Here is a 22,260-nt window from a genome sequence, read left to right on the forward strand (position 1 = left end):
AAGACCATGCGAGCTATTACATGAAATCCAATATAACCCCCTACGTTGGCCGGGGAGACTACTTGCCAGGTAGAACTCCGTCAACTTCATTCATTTCTTTAACTTTAACTTTAAGGGCTATTTATGGATCCATTAGCCTAAGCCTACAAGGGCTCCTATGTTGGCACATAGTTAATGAGACAAGGGGTTGCTACTAGAATTCCCTTACCGAATCCCACCTCAATGCCTCATTCGGTGCTAAGTCAATCCCACAGAATAGTTTAATACTTCAAAATAATTATAGCATATAACTTGAGAATTCAAACATCATATTCGGTAGAATAGCTCATTAAAACATTTGATAATTCAAATATGCAAGAATTGTCCTTATTGCATAAAGAATCCATCATTCATATGATTTCATCATTCTTTCATTTCATAAGACTCCCTTTTTTATCATAGATATTGCTTTCATAAATATTTATTTGGAGTCAAAGCTTTCAAGTCAAACTTTATTAAAAACATAGTAAAACTAGGTGGGTTCAAATCACTTCAACTTACAAATATGTATGTAAATAAATATACATAAATACTTTGAAATCCATTAATTAAAAATCATGCTTTAAACAACCCATCATGAATTTTAAGAACCTTTAAATAGATAAATAAAAGAATTACTTGTAAACCATCAATTCATACATATGAAATTATGTTGCATCAAAATAGAGCAATAATCATTAGTTTAACCATGATTCATACTATTAAGTAAAATTAAGAATTAACATAAGAAAATATTACTTGAAATCAAGATATTTAATTGAAAGAGTTTTTGGACTAAATGGGTGGAAGAACCCATGGATAAACACCCACATAACTTAGAGTAAAGCTTAAAAAAAATAAACATAATTTATCATATAATCAAAATAATTTAGACATGAGAGTGGAAGGAATACTCTCATTGAAACCTTACATACCTGAAGAACGAAGCTTTAGTTGGTACCGAAAGACTTAATGAACACTCTTGAGTCCTAGTTTCTCTCCTCGCCGGAACGTTTTGTGTACTACCCGGAGTATATGAATCACTGAAATAGTATTTCTTCACTACTAAGAACTAAAACTATATTTGAAAATGTGTAAAAAAGTGTATAGAGAGAAGATTTGCTTGAGAAAGCTTGGTGAATAAAATGAGGAAATAAGGTGGGTATTTATAGGTGGGAAAGAGGGACCTAACAATAAATAAAATAATTATAAAGAAAAATCTAAAAATTTAGTGGAATATATTGATGTCATGGATGATGTTAAATGGAGGACAATTTATGTAATGAGTGATGTTAAATGTATCTAGATCTTTCTATGGTAGGTGAAATGAGTTATCTTTGACAGAATACTCTTTTGGGGAGCTGCATTTGAATAAGATAAATTCCTTATTAGGATTTGGTGTATTCATAAGAATTGTAGATATGGAAGTCTAGTTTTATATCGTTCAGGAATCAACCAATTTGGATAAACCTACAGTGAGATATGATTTTTCTTCTATAAACACTTATTTCCGTCACAGCATCCTACCTTACAAAAATTAATTTATTTGACCTACTTAACCTCCGAATATTAAATTATGGTCTTCATAAAAGTTGTAGGTAATGATCTTGTGGTTACGTAGAAATTTTAATCACTCAATTTGGATATTCCTATGAAAAGTTATGCCCAAAGTACAGAGGCTGTATCATGTTTAGGCGAAAATTGAAATATCGTATACAACGTTTTTAGGGGATGTTACACATTTAGTACTCCATTGATCAGGCCGAGCTTCTGGACATTTGAGAGGTAGAAACTTGTCCTCTTTGGCACACTTTCGTCGTCCATTACTTTATGTTTTGTTCTACTTGAAACTGAGACATATATACTTGTATCTTTTCATTTCTGTTGAAATAGTGGCTTGTACATGTGAAACCAAGTATTGGGTAGTTTAGAATCTAATTTCCGCTTATCCTTATTTATATCATTTTAGACTTTACATTTTCGCTCTTATTTTCGCATATATATAATTGTTTAGACTCTTAGGCTGAATTGTCTTGATGAGTTGGGCGAGTGCCATCACTCTCGAATTCGGATCGTGACAAATACAGATTACACAAATTAAGTTTATACAAAATACCTGAGATCTTTCTGTTTCATGTCATCATATACTATTGTTATTATTATATAACTAATATATATAGTTTCTTTTATACAAATATGATTTAGCAAAAATTAGACTTATACAACATACAAGGATTAATATGTTTGGCATGTTAACTTGTTTGTGTCCAACTAAACAGTTAACACTTATACATGTTAGTTTACCCCAAATGTATACAAATAAGTATTATATAAATTAGGTTTATACAAAATACCTGTGATATTTCAGTTTCACTATTATTAACTGAAGCTTCATCACCATCCTCTCCAGTAGTTGATTCATTATTCGTAGGATTAATTTCTTTTGCTTTTCTCTTTTTTTAGACCTTAAAATCTACTTGGCCCTTTTGTTTCGACTTAACTGATTTTGCAGCTTTTTCTATTGCTTGTTGTGATTTGTTGAACCTTCAGTGGGTCGTTTCTACGCTTTGACCTGATCTCATAGTCTTTAGTAGATCTGACATTGTCGATCTCCTTACTTCTTGCAATTGATCCTGTATTTTCTGCCAGTAATTGTGTTAGGTAGATAGAAAATGATGAAAATTTTTGAGGGAAATAGGCATGTAGTGGTATACCTCGTGTGACTCTCATAGATTATTTGAGAATCAACACTAACAATTGATTGGGGAAGACTAATTCTGAAGTTTCAAACTGAAAAAAAAGATGAAAGCACTGAAGAGCACAAAATTTTTCAAATTTGAAAAACAAATGAAGAAAGAACACACAATGAAGAACTAATAGACAATTTAGCGGTTACCTGAAATGGAGATTATCGATTAGGAGGGAGAGTGATATTGGTGAAAATTCAAAATTCATTACATGATGAGATTTTAGGAGCGAATTTTGAGTTGCGTAGATAGAGAAAGGAAGAGAATTGTATAACAAAAATAAAAAAGGAAAGTGGAAACGTTTTTGATTCTGATACAAATCAGAAAGTGGGGCCTGCCTTTCATAGCAAATTTCATCAAAATATATCCACACACGATAATAAAATAAAACTATACCCATATAAAATAATAAAGTAGTAATGTTTGCCATTTCATGTAATTTTCCCTACAAATGTGTCAAGTACCCCTAATTCATATCCGAATTACAAATCAAAACCCTAACTTCAAATTCCCCAATTTTCTTCATCTCATTGTGTTTTGTAATTGTATACCTCGTGTGACTCTCATAGATGGAGTATGTTCATCCATTATTTGAGAATCAACACTAATTCTCATGCAATGGTATACCTTGTGTGACTCTCATAAATAGAGTATGTTCATCCATTATTTGAGAATCAACACTAACAATCGATTGAGGAAGACTAATTCTGAAATTTCAAACTGAAAAAAAAAAGATGAAAGCCTGAAGAACACATAATTTTTCAAATTTGAAAAAAAATGAAGAAAGAAATACAATGAAGAACTAATAGACAATTTAGCGGTTACATGAAATGGAAATTATCGATTAGGAGGGAGGGTGAGATTGGTAAAAATTCAAAATTTATTACACGATGAGATTTTAGGAGCGAATTTTGAGTTGAGTAGAAAAAGAAAGGAAGAGAACTATATAATAGAAATATAAAAGGGAAGCGTACAGAAAGTAGAGCCTACCTTCCATAGCAAATTTCATTAAAGTATATCCACACATGATAATAAAATAAAAATATACTATATGGAGTAATAAAATAGAAATGTTTGACATTTCTTGTAATTTTCCCTATAAATGTGTCAAGAACCCCTAATTCATATCCGAATTACAAATCAAACCCATAACTTCAAATTCCCCAATTTTCTTCATCTCATTGCGTTTTCCCGGCAAAACCCTCCATTGGGCTTCTTTTGCAGGAGTTATATCTTTCAGGTATAGTTTCATCTCATGCAATTCATCTTCTAATCATCTTTAGTCTTTACACTTCAATGACATTGTTCATTTGTTCCGATTTGTTACTTCTTTCTTTAAAATCGATATAGAATTTGATGTAATGCTATTTTCGACTTGTTTCTTTGAGCTGTTTGTTGTTGCCCAATATGAAGAGAAATTCGAATTATTTCAAAGTTAGAATTTTGGGCATGTTAGGTATATGTATTTTCTTAAAAATTAAATAAGTTGGTGTCTGGGACTGCGCCAGTTTGAGGTTTTCATTTCATTGGGTGTTGTTGCAGCTTTGGTGGTGGAAATGAACAAATCACTATTACTTCTGCAAAGTAATTGTGGAAGTCAGAAGCATGCGATTGGGAAGGAAACATTAGTTAAACTTTTGAGATGGCACTTTGGACATTCTGATTTCAGGGGGAAGCAATTGGAAGCTATTGAAGCTGTTTTATCAGGTAAGGTTCTTTCCATGTTGACTGTCATTGCTATTTGTGGTACGATTTATTAGTTATAAAAGTTCTACCCTAAGCATTTTCTTGTGTTGATTTTATTTTGTACTCCTTTTTTGTTTTTGTTTTTTGAGGTACTAGTCTTTATGTTGTTAGTTTTCTCTTATTAACCTTTTGTTTTCTGCTGGTTAAGTAAAGAATGTGAGATGTAGTGTGAATCCTATTTTAGAGTTTTTTGGGTGAATACAATGAAATAGAATCCAAGCAGATTAGTACTTATTCCAGAAGTGTTTATTCGACCTAATTGTACCATGTAATCTTTTAAAAAGCGTTCTGAGTGAGTTATTTAAGCTCCATGCCTTTTCTTTTTATTTACTTTGAATCAAAAGTCAAGAAATATCAAATACAACACCAATTCCAATTATTTATTTGTGTTTGTAGCAAAAAAATAGTTAGTGTATCGGAATCAAAGTAAATAAGATAATGGAGTTCTCTTTGGTGATAGATAATCTAATTGTCATTAAAACTCTTATGTCCATGCCCCAATGGTCCTCCCCTCCCCCTCCTGGAGAAATATGTGCATCTAAAAGATTTTTCATACTGTTCTCTATCTTGAAATTGGTAAATACTTATGACCAACAACGAGAAAAATAAATAGAATAGCTAAATGGTAATGGGCAATATCAGTCAACCATAAACTTTGTGTTTTGATAATTCTCCTTTGTGTTAATAATATCTATCAACTATTTAGGAAGGGATTGCTTTTGCCTCATGCCAACTGGTGGAGGGAAGTCCATGTGCTATCAGGTCCCTGCTTTGACCAAACCAGGAATTGTGCTTGTTGTTAGTCCTTTGATAGGTGATTTCTGTTATCTTTGTTTGATTTAACCTAATAACAAAAGCACAAGCTACACTATTTTTTGCGTTTGCTTGGAAATTTTAGGACACATCACTGACTCCTTTCATCGGTTTGCCATTTCCTTTCAGCTCTCATGGTAAGTACAATATAAGAATCTTGCTTGTAGTCTTCTGTTCATTAACTGTCATAGTTTTATCTTCTAACTTTCCGTTTTCTTGCTTAGGAAAATCAAGTTTCAACATTGAAAGAAAAAAAGATTCCTGCTGAATTTCTTTCTTCAACCCAGACAGTTCAAGTGAAAAATAAGGTGAATAGGGATAAGTTAATATTCTATAGTGAAATTTCAAGTCTATAACTTCTGAAGCATGGCGAAATTATTGTGGGATTGGGATTAGTGGTTGATAGTTGATTTTGAAAATATTCTTTCGAGATAGACCATGTTTTTATCTACAATCTCAAGCTAGTTTCATAATAGTCAAAACAAGGTTGTTTGTAGTCTGTATGGACCCTTTCTACATTATATGATACAAGAGAAAAGAGAGGCGTAGGCGATATTTTATTTAGATCAGGAAAATACAGGTGAGGATATTAAGTGTTGCAGATTTCTTGAGTACTTTAATCAGAATGGTTGACAGGGATCAGTTTCTTGCTATCCCATTTGCCTTGATATTAAGTGTTGCAGATTTCTTGAATACGTTAATCAGAATGGTTGACACTTGACAGGGATCAGTTTCTTGCTATCCCATTTGCCTTGATATTAAGTGTTGCAGATTTCTTGAATACTTTAATCAGAATGGTTGACAGGGATCAGTTTCTTGCTATCCCATTTGCCTTGATATTTGATCATTTGATAACTCTGTGGAGTTTTATCTATTACTCCCTCCATCTGAACTTATGTTTAAACACTTTCTTTTGGGATATGCAAAGATGATTGACACTTAATATCTGGAAGATCAAGATACACAGCAGTAGTTTATATTATGTACTTGAGTAATTCTATTCAATAATAATGATGTGATGTTTAACCCCTTACACTGACATGTCAACCATTATTCTTATTTTTATTCTTCTACAATATATACAAGACAATTACCTTATTAATGGCTTGTTTGGTCAAGCTTCTAAAATCAACTTATTTTGAAAAAGTGTTTTTTAAAGTGCTTTTCAAAAAAGTACTTCAGTGAGAAGCAGTTTGTGTTTGGCCAATTAATTGAAAAAGCACTTTTGAGCTACAACTAGTGTTTGACCAAGCTTTTAAAAAGTGCTTCTAGATGTATTCTCTAAAAAGTGGTTTTCAAAAGAGTACTTCAAGGGAAAAACTATTTTTTTAGCTTCTAAAACTTAACTTTTGCTACTCTCGGAAAGCACATATTTTCTCCCAAAAGCTTGGCCAAACACCTGCTTTTTTAAAATATGCACTTTTTGGGAAAAGTAAGCTCTTTTGGCCTCCCAAAAGCTTGGCCTCATAAGTTTTATACAGAAACTATTGTAGATGTTTTTGATTCATGTCAGGATTGTCTTTTGGCAACTTTTGTATCTTTTTAGCTTTCTTTTTGTAAATATGGTTTCCAGTACTATAGGTAGTACTGGTTTATAATACAAATCTGTAAGATTCACATATATAGGTTTCCTAGAAGAGGTTCAGTCATCAATGATTTGGTGTGATGCCAGAAGCTTGTAAATGTATTTCAAACTGTGGCGAGAAAAGCTAGTGTCCAACATGTCTATAATTTTGCATTTTTCCTTTGAATCTCTAGATATATGAGGACCTCGAATCTGGGAAGCCAGCTGTAAGGTTACTGTACGTGACACCAGAACTAATTGCAACATCTGGATTTATGTCAAAACTGACAAAGATTCATGCCAGAGGATTTTTAAATCTCATTGCCATTGATGAGGTTTACTCCATCTCCATTTGCTTCTGTCAGAAGTTTCTCTAACTATTTATCTGTTAATATTATCATTTTACTTTAACAAAATCCAGGCACATTGCATCTCTTCATGGGGCCATGACTTCAGGTGACTTATCAATATATCATGGTTGTGGTTAATTTACTGCACTTCTGTCCATTTTGGTTAACCATGGTTTATTTTATGGACATATTATAGGTTTTATCCATGGTTCTCTGAGCTTGTAAACTAGAATAATTTTCTTTGAAAATGATAGTATGTTCCAATTTAAAATATAGATTTTAAGAGCGCTTCTCTAGTATGTCTAGTGGCAATTACAACAACAACATAATACCTAGTATAATCCACACACAATAAATGGAACAGGAGAAACACAGGTGGTAACAGAAAACGGAGAACAAGAAACCTCGAGAAAGTGCTAGTACTACTTGTAAGAAAGCAGGTACATATATGATCCCCAACCCTATCCAACAGGAAAGCTAGAGAACATACAACTACCAACTAACCTTCTACCCTAATTTGCGGCTTCCAAACACTTATATTGTATAAAATGCCTGGGAAATCCTCTTCCTTTCTCAGCCTCAAATTTTGCATTTACAATTGTATTGAAAAAACAAACTCGACAATGGTCACAACATTTAGTGTTTTCCTTGATGCTTGCATTCTAGTTACAAATTGACTCTTTCACACACTAGGTTTACCGTTATAATGTACACATATACTCGTGTCAAGTGGGATAATTAGCTTGATATTACACTTGCTATTGTTCTATCTACCTTTAAGCTATATTGCAGTTTCTGTAAATAGGAGCTGTCCTTTGTCTTTAGTGTTTCCACTTTTAACTTCTTCTCTTTTTTTTTTTTTTTTACGTTTATGCCTTTAATCCTTGCACAATTCTCTTGGTTTATATTTTTCCTCATTTAGGCCTAGCTATCGGAAGCTTTCTTCTCTGAGAAGTCATTTCCCAAATGTACCAGTATTGGCTTTGACTGCAACTGCTGTCCCTAAGTAAGTTTGCTTATGTGAATTTTCTTGAGATGTAAGGAATTACAATTTATACGTCAATGGAGATCAATCTCATTGTAACAGGGATTGTGTATGATCTTATAACTTCCCTCTGGCCTTTTCTTTCCCATTGCCAAATATACTTTTGACCATTTTCGGGTTAACAATTCCCTGCAGCTTATTTAGAAAATGATCATTGAAAAGCCATGATTTATTCGTTTTCTCGGACATTTTCCTTTCTCTGCAGAGTTCAGAAAGATGTCATAGAATCATTGAATTTGCAAAACCCTCTAGTCCTGAAATCATCGTTCAACCGGCCAAATATCTATTATGAAGGTCAGGTCTTAGGATCTCCGTTCCTTGATAAAGTGCAAATGTCTTCATATGTAATTGATGAGCAGCCATCAACTAATCCATTTCTTAAACTGCCAATTCTTAAATCTATGAGGAATCAGCTTGCAGCAATTTATCGTAACGAGTATGCAGTAACCAATTCATTTTTCATTTTTTTTTGTTTTTCCTTGTTTGAATACTGTTCTGGCTTTTAAAAAATGAGGGGAAAGGGGATTTAAGATAAGAAGACAGTTACTGAGAAAATATTGGTTTGACATGGCTTCATATGATTCTGTAGCTTTTGTTTAAAATCATGGGACCAAATGCTCTGTAAGTTTAATTTGCTGCATTTTCCTTTGTATGTTGTATGCATCTGTGTGTATCGGATGAAGTATCTATGGTCATTCATATGTACTAAATTGTGGTGAAATGATTGTATCCTATTACCTTTAACTAATCAGGTTATGTACCATATCAGCCATTACTCTTTGAATTATCAGGTTATGTACCATATCAGTCATAACTATCTTATTACCTTTGACTATCCCATCACCTTTGGACCTACTTCTAACTATCAGTCTATGAACTGTATCTGTCATCATTCTTGCGATTACATACCTGATCATATATCGCCATTTTGCAGTTCGCTATAAAGACCTTTTGGATGATCCATATGCTGACGTGTGTAAATTACTAAAATCTTGTGGAAATGTGTGCGCTATTATTTATTGCCTATGGACCTACTTCTAACTATCAGTCTATGAACTGTATCTGTCATCATTCTTGCGATTACATACCTGATCATATATCGCCATTTTGCAGTTCGCTATAAAGACCTTTTGGATGATCCATATGCTGACGTGTGTAAATTACTAAAATCTTGTGGAAATGTGTGCGCTATTATTTATTGCCTGGAACGTACTATGTGTGATGATCTTGCGATCCATCTAACCAACAACGGCATTTCTTGTGCTGGTAATGAGTGGCTCAGTTAAATTCCGTGCAATTTTGTCTATGATACGTTTTCATGAAATGTACATTTACTTACGACTAGCATATCATGCTGGGCTGAACAATAAAATGCGGAGCTCTGTCTTGGATGCCTGGATTTCTTCAAAAACACAAGTGGTTGTTGCAACTGTAGCTTTTGGGTAAGAGTGCTCTTGCAGAAATAGATAATCTTACAAGCCACTAAGGCCTAAGCGATGGATTCAAGTAACATATTTCTCCATACTCTCCATTAATGTCTGATACTGGATGCCATGCCTTTATTTTACTGCCTCTGGAAAACAATGGAGTATCTGAGGCACAAACAGCTGCTGAGATCTTTCTTCCGTTGCAGGATGGTATGCATTAGCTTGATTCAGTTTTCCAGTATAACTTGTAATAGCAAATCTTGACAAGGATTATACAGAGCTCATAGTTTATTTTATTTTATTATTATAGGGTATAGATAGAAAGGATGTCAGAGTGGTCTGTCACTTCAATATTCCCAAATCAATGGAAGGCTTCTATCAAGAGTCAGGTAGAGCTGGACGTGATCAGTTGCCTTCCAGAAGTGTACTGTATTATGGAGTGGACGACCATAGGAGAATGGTTTTATCACTTGTCACCAGTTGATTTTTCCTTTGAATCTTTCTTTCTCAATCTTGCTCCTAAATTTGAATGTCACATTAAGCATATTGCAGGAGTTTATTTTAAGCAATACTAAAAGGAATAAGGATGAGTCCTCAAGCTTGCAAGATAAATCTTCGAAGAAGTCCCTGGACGACTTCAAACAGGTCCCATTTTTATTTTATTTTTGTTTGTAAAATCAAATTATTTCGGTTAGCTTTTCATACATTATAACTAACATGATTCTTCTTGCCACTGATATACATTCAGATGGTTGAGTATTGTGAAGGGTCTGGTTGTCGTAGGAAAATGATACTTGAGAACTTTGGAGAGATGGTATATTCAGTCATGACTGTTGATGGTCCTTTTTAAAAAGTAACTGTGTGATGTTGTTTACCTGCTTATGTCATCTCATGTTTGTGTTGTCTTTAAAAGTAGGTACCTAATTCGTTATGTGAAAAATCATGTGATGTGTGCAAGCATCCTAATCTTGTTACAAGTAACTTGGAGCAACTTAAAACTGCAACTGCTTTTCGACAGAGAACTGGATCTTCAAGAATATATATGACCAGGTATCTTGTTTTGCATTCATCTTTCTTCTGAAACATGGATTACCACTTTAATTGAGATATGCTGCATTTCTTATCATCTTCACTAAATTCTCATTGCTTCATTATGTGTCAAAGATTATTATAAAAAGGAGATATGCTTTTGCAGTTTGCTTTCTGTTTGTCTCTTTCCTTTTACAAAATGGTAGCATAAGATGCTTGCTGGAGTGTTTTATTATACCAGTCAGTGTTTTTATAAAATAATGAATTAAATGTGAGAAATGGATGAACATGGTTTTATTAGTTAGTAACATGGTTTTATTAGTTAGTATATGAAGCAATAATTCTTATCAGTTGGAGCTAATAAAATTCTTTACTTTATCAAAAGAAGTCTTGTCAGTTAGAGATGAGTATTTACACGGATCATCCCTTCCTTTTGATACTGAGGGCCATGTCTTGTGAATGTTAAGATGTTGAGAAAGGTGTAAATATGAGCAAATTGGATATTTCCTTTAGCAGTGGCAGAGACTATGCCAAGTTGGAGGATGAAAATTGGATGCTGGGAAAAAGAAGCTAGGCTGCGCCCTTTTTTGTATGTTTTGGTTATTTTTATGGAGAGAAGGGATAGTAGATAATTTGAAGGAGTGGATAATTCAATATTAAGAGTCAAAATAGTTCTTATTTTACTTGTATTTTTAGTGTAAAGAGGTTTTTCCATGTTGTACAGATAATTGGCTACACCTTGGGTTGTTCAATGCATACTAGTATCCGCACCACTCACTTTTGTATGGCTACACCAATTTGCTCTAATTCACTGAATGATATGATGTTATCATTTATCACAAACAAGTGGGAAAATATGAAGATTAGCAGTAATTCCCTTTTTTCCATGGACAGCAGCCTAAGAATCCATCCAAACAACTGAAAATTTGAAGACATCTAGATTAGTCAGTGTTTCTTGTCAAAAAAGTGGGAAGAATGTAAACCACTAATTGGTTCATCCCCCAATTGCGTACAGGTATGATATACATAGTAGAATATGTTCGGAATTGAAGGGCGAGGTTACCAAAGAGATGCTTTTATGGTGCAAGTTCATAAGGAGAAGGAAGAGAAGGAGAGCATGAGAAGTAACTCCTTGGGCCTCATCCGAACAATTTGGAAAAGAGGAACAAAAGAGTATCCGGGAAATAAAAATAATTAGGTAGAGATTAATGGAACCCTTTTAGTTGTATTCTTTTTACATTTTTGGATCACTTATCACATTCCAATCACTGCTTTCTATCATCTTTGTTGTTTAATGTGTTTCGACTATCGCACTATTTTGTTGTTCTTGTTCTTTTTTCTATAGGCTTTGCCCTGCTTCCGTTGTTAGTTGCTGTGTTTTCTACAATGTTTTCTTCTTCTTTGTACTTGGATTTGCTGCTCTTGAGCCGAGGGTCTTTCGGAAACAACCTCTCTACATCCACAAGATTGTGGTAAGATCTGTGTACACTCTACCCTCTTCAGATCCCACTTGTGGGATTTCAGTGGGTATGTTGTTGTTGTTACAACATTCCAATCACTGCTAATGGTTGGATATTCTTAGAATATCATGTTGTACTCTTTGTATGCGGGAGTTTACCCATTAAATCAATCTCTCCGGCGTGTTAAATCAATTCAATCTTTACATCTTGATAAGAAAAGTGAACAAATGCATGGAAACTTGGAAAGTGAAAAGGTCCAAGGAACCTAGGTTTCTCTCTAAAAATTAGGAAGGGAAGGTAGGGACTGAGGAAGATACTGTAGAAACGTTAAGTTGTTTCATTAAGTAACCTGAGGGCTAAATGCTAATTTTCTTACATGTTTTTGAAATGTGTATAGGTTGGAGTGCAAACGTGGGTTCACAAATTTATCTTCAGGAGATAGGAGACGGAAGTTGTAGGAGACAAAAGTTGGGAGTTTAAATCTGGGTGCAGGAAATTTATAGTAGGAAAATAAGGCACCTCACACTTCCAACACTATCTAGAATGGGATGCTTATTTGAATGGAAATATATACTTTTGAAAAGGTAACATATAATAAATATGATCTCATGGTACTAAGGTAGAAGATAAAACACTACTTGTTAAAGACCACCCAATGGGTGAGTCACTAGATTTGGTCTACCTTGCTCAATAGCTCTAGGATATGCACTAGCCTGGGATACTGCTATACGTACTGGAAACTAGAACATCAACTTTGAAGCCCCCTGTCTATGGTGTTGTCCAAGAACACCATAAGATACATACATAATATCTCCTATATCCTCTTATCTATTACAGATGAAGGCAAAACAAATCATAAAAGAACTGTGCACCTGACTACTTTTGTCATGTTCTAGTGAACATCGAGTTTGGATTTACCTCAAATTAGCCTTCAATAGCTGAATAGCACCTGATTACTTTCTTTTATGTTCTAGTGAATATCTAGTTTAAATTCACCTTAAATATAAAAATTGTGATCTTTTCATGAAACTATGGAGCATTTAGGCATTTTGGGAATTTTTTCTCAAGTACTATATCGGTTTCAGTGGTTCAAGTCTCAATGCTGGAGAGCAATTGTCAGAATTCTGGAACCGTGATGATGAAGCAAGTGGATCAGAAGAAGATATATCTGAATCTGATGGTATGTACATTGATTATTGTGGTTGTAGAGTCCCATGCACTGAAGCCACTTGGAAGTTTTGATGGCATGTTGTTTGCCTTCATTAATTTTCAATCTTGGCTAAGTCAGAGTTACTTATATTTAGATGCTCTGGATGCTGCAAAGAATGCCGCTTCATCAAAAACATCCGCAAAACTCAGGCTGCAAGATAAAATGGATTTGCTGCAGCGTGCAGAAGAGAATTATTATCAGAACAAAAGCCATGACAAGCAGGTGGATTTTTAAAGTTTGTTCCTTCCAAAATACATTTTGTTTGCATAGGCAGGTGTTTTTAGTTTTTACGTTGAATTACTTTTCATACACTGGGTTGCATTATGATTTCACATTGCGCCAAAGTCAAAGTTTTCCTTTTATAAAGAACTTGGAATCGCTGCACAGTGTTTTCTTGATTTTATTTTGATTTAAAGTTATGATATTTGGATTTTCAGTAATGGAAAGGGAATTAAGTGACAAAACTGATCAACATGTGAAATCCATCTTTGCTAACTCTTAATCCAGTTAGGTCCAATCGCTAATTTATTCACTCCTTGTGTTCAATTTATAATTGGAAGTGTGAGAAACATAGGAGAAGAATATTATTGAATTGTGTCTCTACATTATTATATTGAGACCCTATTTATAGACACTGCATTAGACTCCTTTTCCAACTAGGACATTACAATACAATTCTTTTCCAAGTAGGATTTTATATACTATTCCTATTCCTATTCTAACTAAGATTGTATATATTATTTTTGTTCCTATTCCTATTCTAACACTCCCCTCAAGCTAGTGCATACAAGTCATATGTACCTACCTTGTTACAAATGTAATTAATACGAGGACCAATGACGGGCTTGGTGAAAATATCTGCAAATTGATCACTCGACTTCACAAAATTGACAGTCAATCTCAATGGGCTTAGTATTTTCATGAAATACCGGATTTGATACAGAATGTCGATAAAACACATATAATCAGCTCCATTATGAGTCATGTCAAACTCCTAAATTATTGTGCTAATCTTTCCAAACCACGCTCGAGAAGACTGTTTTAGTCCATAAATTGACCTGCGTAATCGATATACAAGATTACTAAATTCCCCCCCGAGCAACAAAACTAGGTGGTTGCTCCCTATAGACTTCTTCATAGTGCAATGATCTCTGGAAAGTGCTCAAAATATGGTATAGAATATATGGATCTTCTAGGAATCAAATAGATGAGTCAATATTAACAGGAAAGTCACTGAAAAACTATTTGAAACATGCTCATGCGTCAGAGCATTAGATTTGATGGCTGAAAGTGATCACAATTTGAGAAATAAACTTATATGGTTAGGGTCGGAATGATGACTCGACTCTATTGAGAAAGACAATTATATGGGTAAGGTTAGAATGATGGCATGCCCCTATTGAAAAATAGAAATTATATGGATAGGGTCAGATTGACGGCATGACCCTACTGAAAAAGGGAAATAATATGGGTAGGGTTGGAATGATGGCACACCCTACATAAATAAGAAACTAGTCACCAAAAAGATGGCACGGTGCTACGCAAATTGGATATGAAAAAATACACATCAAAAAGATGACACAATGCTACACAAATTGGATATGAGATGGTACGATGCAACACAAATAAGATATGAGAAAGTTGTCACCATAAAGATGAACGGTGCTATGCAATTAGATATAAAAAAGTCGTCGTCAAAAAGATGGCACCTGTAGTCATCGGAAATATGGCAAGGTGCAATGCAACTCAAATATGAGAAAGTAGTCTAGAAAAATGCACGGGGGTATGCAAATTAAATATGAGAAAGTAGCCACCGGAAAAATTCATGGTGCTACACAAATTAGATATAAAAAAATAGTCACCAAAATGATACACGGTGACCTATTTTTTGCTAACATAATCATTGGCCAGACGGGCGGCATAAATGGGTAATAGCCGCCCATCGACAGCAGAAGCTCTTTGATTCCTACCAATATCGTAGAGGCTCTGATACCATGGGAGAAATATAGGAGAAAAATATTATTGAACTGTGTCTCTACATTATTATATTGAGACTTTATTTATTCGACACTACATTAGACTCCTTTCCCACCTTGGACACTACAGTACAATCCTTCTAAGTAGGATTCTATATACTATTCCTATTCCTATTCTAAGTAGGATTGCATATATTATTTTTGTTCCTAATCTACCCCTGTGTGACTTCTGTTGAAGCATATGCTCGGGTGCAGGAAGGATGATTTTAAAGCGGACTCTCCATTCATGAGATAAAGAAGATCGCGAAGATTTTGCAATCCACTACTGGATTTATTCGAATTCCAAGAGCTCGGATCCGATTTGTACATCTATACCGATCAATCTGAGCCCTCATATTGTGAATGATGAGCATTCTCAAGATTATGCCTTAAAGGGGTCTCAAAACTCAACACTCTTTAGCTCGAGATTTTGAGTTTCATGTGTTTGTCATTTCACCATCAAGGCAACTTGAACGTGAATCATATTCCATGAATATGATATCTATCTAGTGTGATGTATGTGATATATGACAAAGATGGGTCTATTAATTAATCATGTTATATAGGTCCGAGTTGGACATCCAACAACAACAACAACAACAACCCAGTGAAATCCCACAACGTGGGGTCTGGGGAGGTAGAGTGTACGCAGACCTTACTCCTACCAAGGTAGGACGGCTGTTTGGACATCCAATTGCTTCGATTTGAATTATCCTGTCCTGATATATATAAAAAAAAATATGGACAATCAAACTTATTTCTCGATTCACTCAAAAGAGGTGAGTAGGGTCCCAATCGAGATATGTAAGAAGTAGGTTTGATTATGCGTATTCCTAATCCTAAAATGTAATGTACGATGTACGGTCCACATGTAAATATAGTATCTATTTAGATAGTCCCAAATAATCCCTTCTCATCATGAGAATGTGTGTAACCTTATTCCGTCTTGGTCCTTTGTGGAATGAATTTATAATCACGGAGTCAACTAGATCATCAGAGAAGCTCATAACCCTAGCCCATTCCCATTTTGGGTGGAACACCCTAGAGGTCTGGGGTTCACGCCCGGGGAATGGGGAAATTTCTGGTAGGAGCCCCTTTCTCTTCGTGGGCCTTATGCAGAGTGAATATGGATTAGTTGGGCAAGTGAGTTCTGGATACTAGATGATTAACCAAAAAACTAAAAATGCTATAACCAGAAGAAATTATATTCTTTTGAGTAAGATAATTTATTCATTAGCACTAAGATAATACTGGCAATCAAATCTTTACAGATTATAGGTTACTTTTTGTAACAATTTATTCATCAGCACCAAGATAATATTGGCAATCAAATCTTTACAGATTATAGGTTACCTTGTGTCTTACAATGAGTCAAAAGAATCTACAAGTGATTCTACATCTTTTATGCAGTTGTCTTTACACTGGAATTGAAAAGACGAAAAACAATTCAACTTAATTCTTTGTTTGGAATTACTTCTATTCTTAAAGCATCTATTATTCTTTTTTTCCCCACAGAGTCCACCATATGCACTCTAGGGCCATTCTCCACCACCTCTTATGTCTGTTCTTTGTTTTAATGTTGTTCCAGCACCATAATAGGTCCTTAGTAAGTTAGTACTTTGGCATCATCCATTGGATCTCAGCTAAGGCAAAGAACAACTGCCACAGTACTTCAGTTATTTTGGAATGAACGAATAGATGACTATTAATTTTTCCTTCTCTTGGCACAAAAAACACTGAAACTTAGCCGAATTCCCTCTTTTTTATAATATTTCATGAGTAAACAAGCTTTCTTGATAACAAGGCAAGTAAACAATGTTACCATGTAGCGAGCTTTTGTTTTCGAGATAAACTTCCATGGCCAATCTGGGGTGTGAGCTGATTCTGAAAGCAAGGAATATGCAGAACTAACTGAGAATCTCTTCTCATTTCTTCCCTTCCATGAAACTGAATCCTCAGCATTCCTGGAACCATGAAAAACCTCCCGTGTCTTCAACATTTCAGCCAACCTTCTAATCTCCTAGTCATTTAACTTCTGAAAGAAAGTTTCCATACTCTTAGAACTCCATGTCGCCTCTAATGTACCCTTGGATGTAGTTGTTAAGCAAAATAAATCAGAAAACAAATCCTTAAGAGGATCATGCCATAACTAATTGTTACTCCAAAAAGACAATTCTCCTTCCATTACCAGTTGTGAATCCAATGTTTAAAGCATATTCCTCCTAGCATTTCCTAATTGCTTTCCATATGCCCTCATATGAAAAATTAACTGGCTTACTAATTCATTGACTTAGATGCCAATTTTTTTTGAATAATCACCCTCTTCGACGAGGAATTGTCTTCTGTATTACATCTCCATAGCCACTTTCATAATACATTCTTGTTGTGCAATCTGAAATTTCTGGCCCCAAGCCCCGTTCTTTTATGCTGGATTTACAGATTTTAACCCAACTAAATGAAAACATTTAGTGTCTTTGCAAAAGAAAGTTCTTTCTCAAGGAGTCTAGTCTTTTCTCCACCATAGCAGGTAGGGAAAAAAGTGACATAACATATGCGAGCAATGCATCCAGAATGCTTTTTATCATTATAATCCTGCCCCCCAAAGACAAGTATTGTGCCTTCCATCTTGGTAACCTGTTCTCACATTTATCAATCACACCATTTCATATCTCCATGGACCTTTTCTTTGCCCCAAAAGCCAATCCTGAATATAATGTAAGTAGTATTCCAGTATCACATCCCAGAACACCAGCTAGCACAAGAAGTTCAATCTCATTGACAAAAATTAACTGACTTTCCCAAGTTGATATGAAGGCCAGATACTACTTCAAAAACTGTAAGAATTAGTCTGATCACCATACCATTATTCATGTTATTTATCTAAAAACCTCTAATCCAACCATCAGTACTAGCCATTTTCAGCATATTGTTTAGACCGTCCATAGCAATAATAAAGAGGAAAAGAGACAAAGGATCCTCTTGCCTCAATGCCCTTTGGAAAGGGGAAAAACCCTCAGGGGTTTGATTTATAAGGATTGAAAATCTTATAGTTTTGATGCAGAAAGAAATCTATTACAGCCATTTTGTATCAAAACCCATATCCTTCAGGATCTGAATAAAGAAATCCCCCATCGACATGATCATAATGCATTTTCTACATTCAGCTTGCACAGAAGTCCTGGTATGTTACTTTTCTATCTAGTGTCACTGTCTACTACCTCATTTGCTAGCAAGGCAGCATACATGATTTTACCTACCTTTTATGAACTTATCCACTAATTTCTCCTCCACCATTTTCAATCTCTCTGTGAGGACCTTGGATATTATCTTATATACACCTCTGATCGGACTAATTTATCTGAAATCTTTCAGATCTCTTGCTCCATCCTTCTTAGGTATTAATGCCACCACATAAGTAGCATTAGTTTCAAAATATTTTTGTGAATGGAAGTTTTCCGAGGTCTGCATAATATCCCCTTTTAATTTCTCCTAGAAAAATTGGAAGAAGCCCATGGTGTAGGTCCAAGAGCCATGTCGACGATTCACATCTTGATACTGTTCAGCACTGCAATCTCCTCAAAAAGGCCTTTCTAGCCAACTCTGCTCTTCCTCTGACAACTGGAAGAAATTATATTTAGAATCTTCTATACTTTTGGGTCGTCCGAGCAATAGTGACATCTTTCTCTCTAAATTTAGTTTTGATAGGAAATACTGCCTAAAACAGATGCATTGAAGCATTTCTCCCATGCTTTTTTAACACTTTCTGGAGCATTTTAACTTTTTTTTTGTATCTGTAACCAAAAGCTCCATTCTGTACAGACACCCGAGTCTCTGTGCCAACATTATTCTGTCCTATAATTCATGACTTTAAAGATCTTCTAATTTTCTGCAACTTGATATTTTCACCCCTCCCATTCCATTGAATTTCTCTTACTGAGGTAATATTAATTATATCTCCATCGTTGATGCCTTTTTCAATTGCTCCCTGTTAATCTTCATTTCTGCTGGTCAATATGTCATTGTTGAGGGACCATAACTGAGGGTAAGCTTTGCTGCCAGAAGAATCTCCTACTGTGTTCCTAGATGTACTCTCTCTAAGTGGTCTGGAGTTGACATGATGAAAAAACTGAAATATGCAGTCAATCCAACTGCTCCTTCGTGCAGTCCACTAATTGGTACAATCTCTGAATCTGTTTAACTTTTCATAAAGTAGAAGATCCACATTGTGAGATGCTTGCGAGCTAGTCTGTCCCAATTGTTAATTTTTATCTGATTAATATGTCTATTCCACTATGAATAGTTGAGGTGTGCACAAACTGGCCCGGACACCTCTATCATAACAAAAAGTTTACTCGACTAAGGGAGAAGGGTAAAGATTCGAGTGTTGTTAGTTTACTCCTCTTAGGTGGAATATTAATAATTTTCTCTGGGTTTTTTGGTTATGAGGATATATCAGGCTCTCTAGTCTTACTTCTTTATCAAATGAGGAAAATCACCTATAACCCTCCTCTTCCACTTCCAACTATGCTAGCTCTTTTAACCCCAATCTAATGTGGCTTAACTAACATTTGTCTGCATGGCCTAACATTTTGTTTTACCATTAATAGGTCAATAAACATGACAAGAATGCCATACCTGAAACACTCAGGGAAGCAGGCAAGCAGAGATTGCTGAATGCAATAAAGCAAAACCAGCAGATGGTCAGTGATTCGAGGTATGAAATTGCTCTGTATTATCTTTCAGAATTTGTAGCTAAAAGGGTTTCTACTCACATAAAACTCTACTCTCTCGTTACCTTTTTTACTAGCTGTGTATTTTGCAGGATTGACATTGATAAATCTGTAGTTTTCCTTGAAAATGAATGTTATAAGAAGTATCGCAAAAGTGGGAAGTCTTTCTATTTATCACAAATGGCAAGTACAGCTAGGTGGCTTTCTACAGCAGGTCCTATGGAATTGATGAATAAGCTCAGCTGTTCTAATCCTGCTCCTCCTCATCCTGAGGATGTAACATCCATAGGCAACTGCACTCCAGCATCATCAAATCCTTCGGTGCCTATATCAGCAACGGTTAATGATGAAAATGTCCATGATAATGCTAGATCACAAGATCCAATAAGGTCACCAGCCTCACCCTTACACGGATCCGCAAGTGCAAAGTTACTACCCATCCTGTCTTTCTCTCAGTTTATCAACAGCGGAAAGACAAAGGAGAACCTTGCATCTGCATCAAAGAGACAATCACCAGATAGAGGTAAAAGGAATTTGGAGAAGAGGATGAGATTTCAATAGGCTTTTGATTCTTAAGAAATTTGACAGATTTCTTTGGCGAAGCAAGTCCCTGTATGTTGGCACAATTTTAGTGAGTGTTGTCATGGTATAGAAATTCTAAACGAATTTAAGCTAACTTTGAATACTTTTTTTTTTTTTTTAAAAGAACGTCAAAAATTCCTAATCACTAGACCTTAGCCTAGAGGTTTTCAGCTTGCAGAAACATAGCTGTGTCTATTTTATATGTAAGTGTTTTCCTACTTGTTTGTGTTGAGATTTGAGAGGGTGATGGTTTTTGAATTTAGGCTTAAAGTCATATGCGGTATGTCTGCATAATTTACTTAAATTTTACTTAGATACCTCAACTAAGCGTTTGTATCTATTCTAGAACTTCCACACTTTTGGGTGTGGTTCACGGTGAAAGCATTTAATTAGACATTTTTAAAATTAAAAAAATATCTTTCTTCCTTGTGCTTGTTGCCATCACTTTCTCCACGTTACTGCCGCCGTCGCCACCGCATCATACATCCTTCTTCTTCTTCCCTTTTTTTCTCTACCTTTACCATCATGGTCATTTTTGGGTGGGTGGGGTGGGTAACATTGTTACTGTTAAGTTTTTTTTTATAATTTTTGAATCTAAATAATCTGCCATTGTTGTTTCATACAAAAGAAGAAAAAGGAGAGAGAGAAATGGTGGGCAGACTGGTTCCGATGGGTACTAGGGGAAACGTTTTTGGTGGGAGGGTCGGTGGAGTGTGTGTGTGTGTGTGGGGGGGGGGGGGGGTTACATAAAAAATATTAATTTAAAATATCTTTTTTTGGATCCAAATAACACACGTCATAATTTAATTTGTTATTGTGTCATGCCTGAGTAAATTTACGAACTTAATATTTGTGGCTGATTGTTAAAAAAGAAATATCAAATAGATATGCGGAAAGAGCATATATTGGTGCTTTTCTAGAATTGAATCCTTTCTTTCATAAAATGCTACTAATTCACTATTTCGAAAGTTTCCATTATACTCCTTCCATACCATTTGACATAATTGAGCAACAAATTCCCCGTACCCACAAGTAATGTATGGTGAGGTTAGAATGTGTATAATGTTTCCATTATACACCTTCCATGCCATTTTGACACGATTGAGCGACAAATATCCAGTACCCACAAATAATGTATGAGGAAGTTAGAATATGCGTAAATCTTATTCTTATTTTATGAGGGAAGAAAAATTATTTTTCATAGACCATCTGCTCTAAAAAATATATGTCAAAACAAGTTTGAAAAATATAAGGTGAAAATAGCTCGGATGAAAAATATGAAAAAGAGATATATATTGACAGCAAAAATAGTAAGATAACCAAAGTAAAAGAAAAATAACAATGATAAAATTAAAGAATAAGATATCAATAAAATAGATGATAACACTGCAAAGGAAAAGAGAGAGCAGATATGGTACTCAAAGCTAGAATCATACTCTCCCACAAGAAAGAGAAACTTCTCAACTATTTGCTAACATTTTACCTTAATCCTCACCTCCATGCTCTTTTATCTGAGGTCATATC

At 34.9% G+C, this 22,260-nt stretch overlaps 1 protein-coding gene across 1 annotated transcript; it reads left to right on the forward strand.

The window, feature by feature from the left end:
- The first annotated feature begins 3,886 nt into the window (after positions 1-3,886).
- Positions 3,887-20,954, forward strand: LOC129893103 (ATP-dependent DNA helicase Q-like 3). The gene is made up of 20 exons (XM_055968597.1): positions 3,887-4,005; positions 4,308-4,472; positions 5,218-5,325; positions 5,454-5,461; positions 5,549-5,632; positions 7,083-7,223; positions 7,310-7,344; positions 8,161-8,244; positions 8,489-8,577; positions 9,397-9,549; positions 9,629-9,725; positions 9,917-9,920; positions 10,021-10,170; positions 10,263-10,355; positions 10,459-10,524; positions 10,627-10,760; positions 13,285-13,379; positions 13,504-13,631; positions 20,032-20,138; positions 20,247-20,954. Exons 2-20 carry the CDS (start codon positions 4,322-4,324, stop codon positions 20,713-20,715), a joined length of 2,196 nt encoding a protein of 731 aa, XP_055824572.1. The 5' UTR covers positions 3,887-4,005; positions 4,308-4,321; the 3' UTR covers positions 20,716-20,954.
- The last annotated feature ends 1,306 nt before the right edge of the window (positions 20,955-22,260 follow it).

This window comes from Solanum dulcamara, chromosome 6, assembly GCF_947179165.1.
Source record: "Solanum dulcamara chromosome 6, daSolDulc1.2, whole genome shotgun sequence".
NCBI classification, from domain to species: Eukaryota; Viridiplantae; Streptophyta; class Magnoliopsida; order Solanales; family Solanaceae; genus Solanum; species Solanum dulcamara.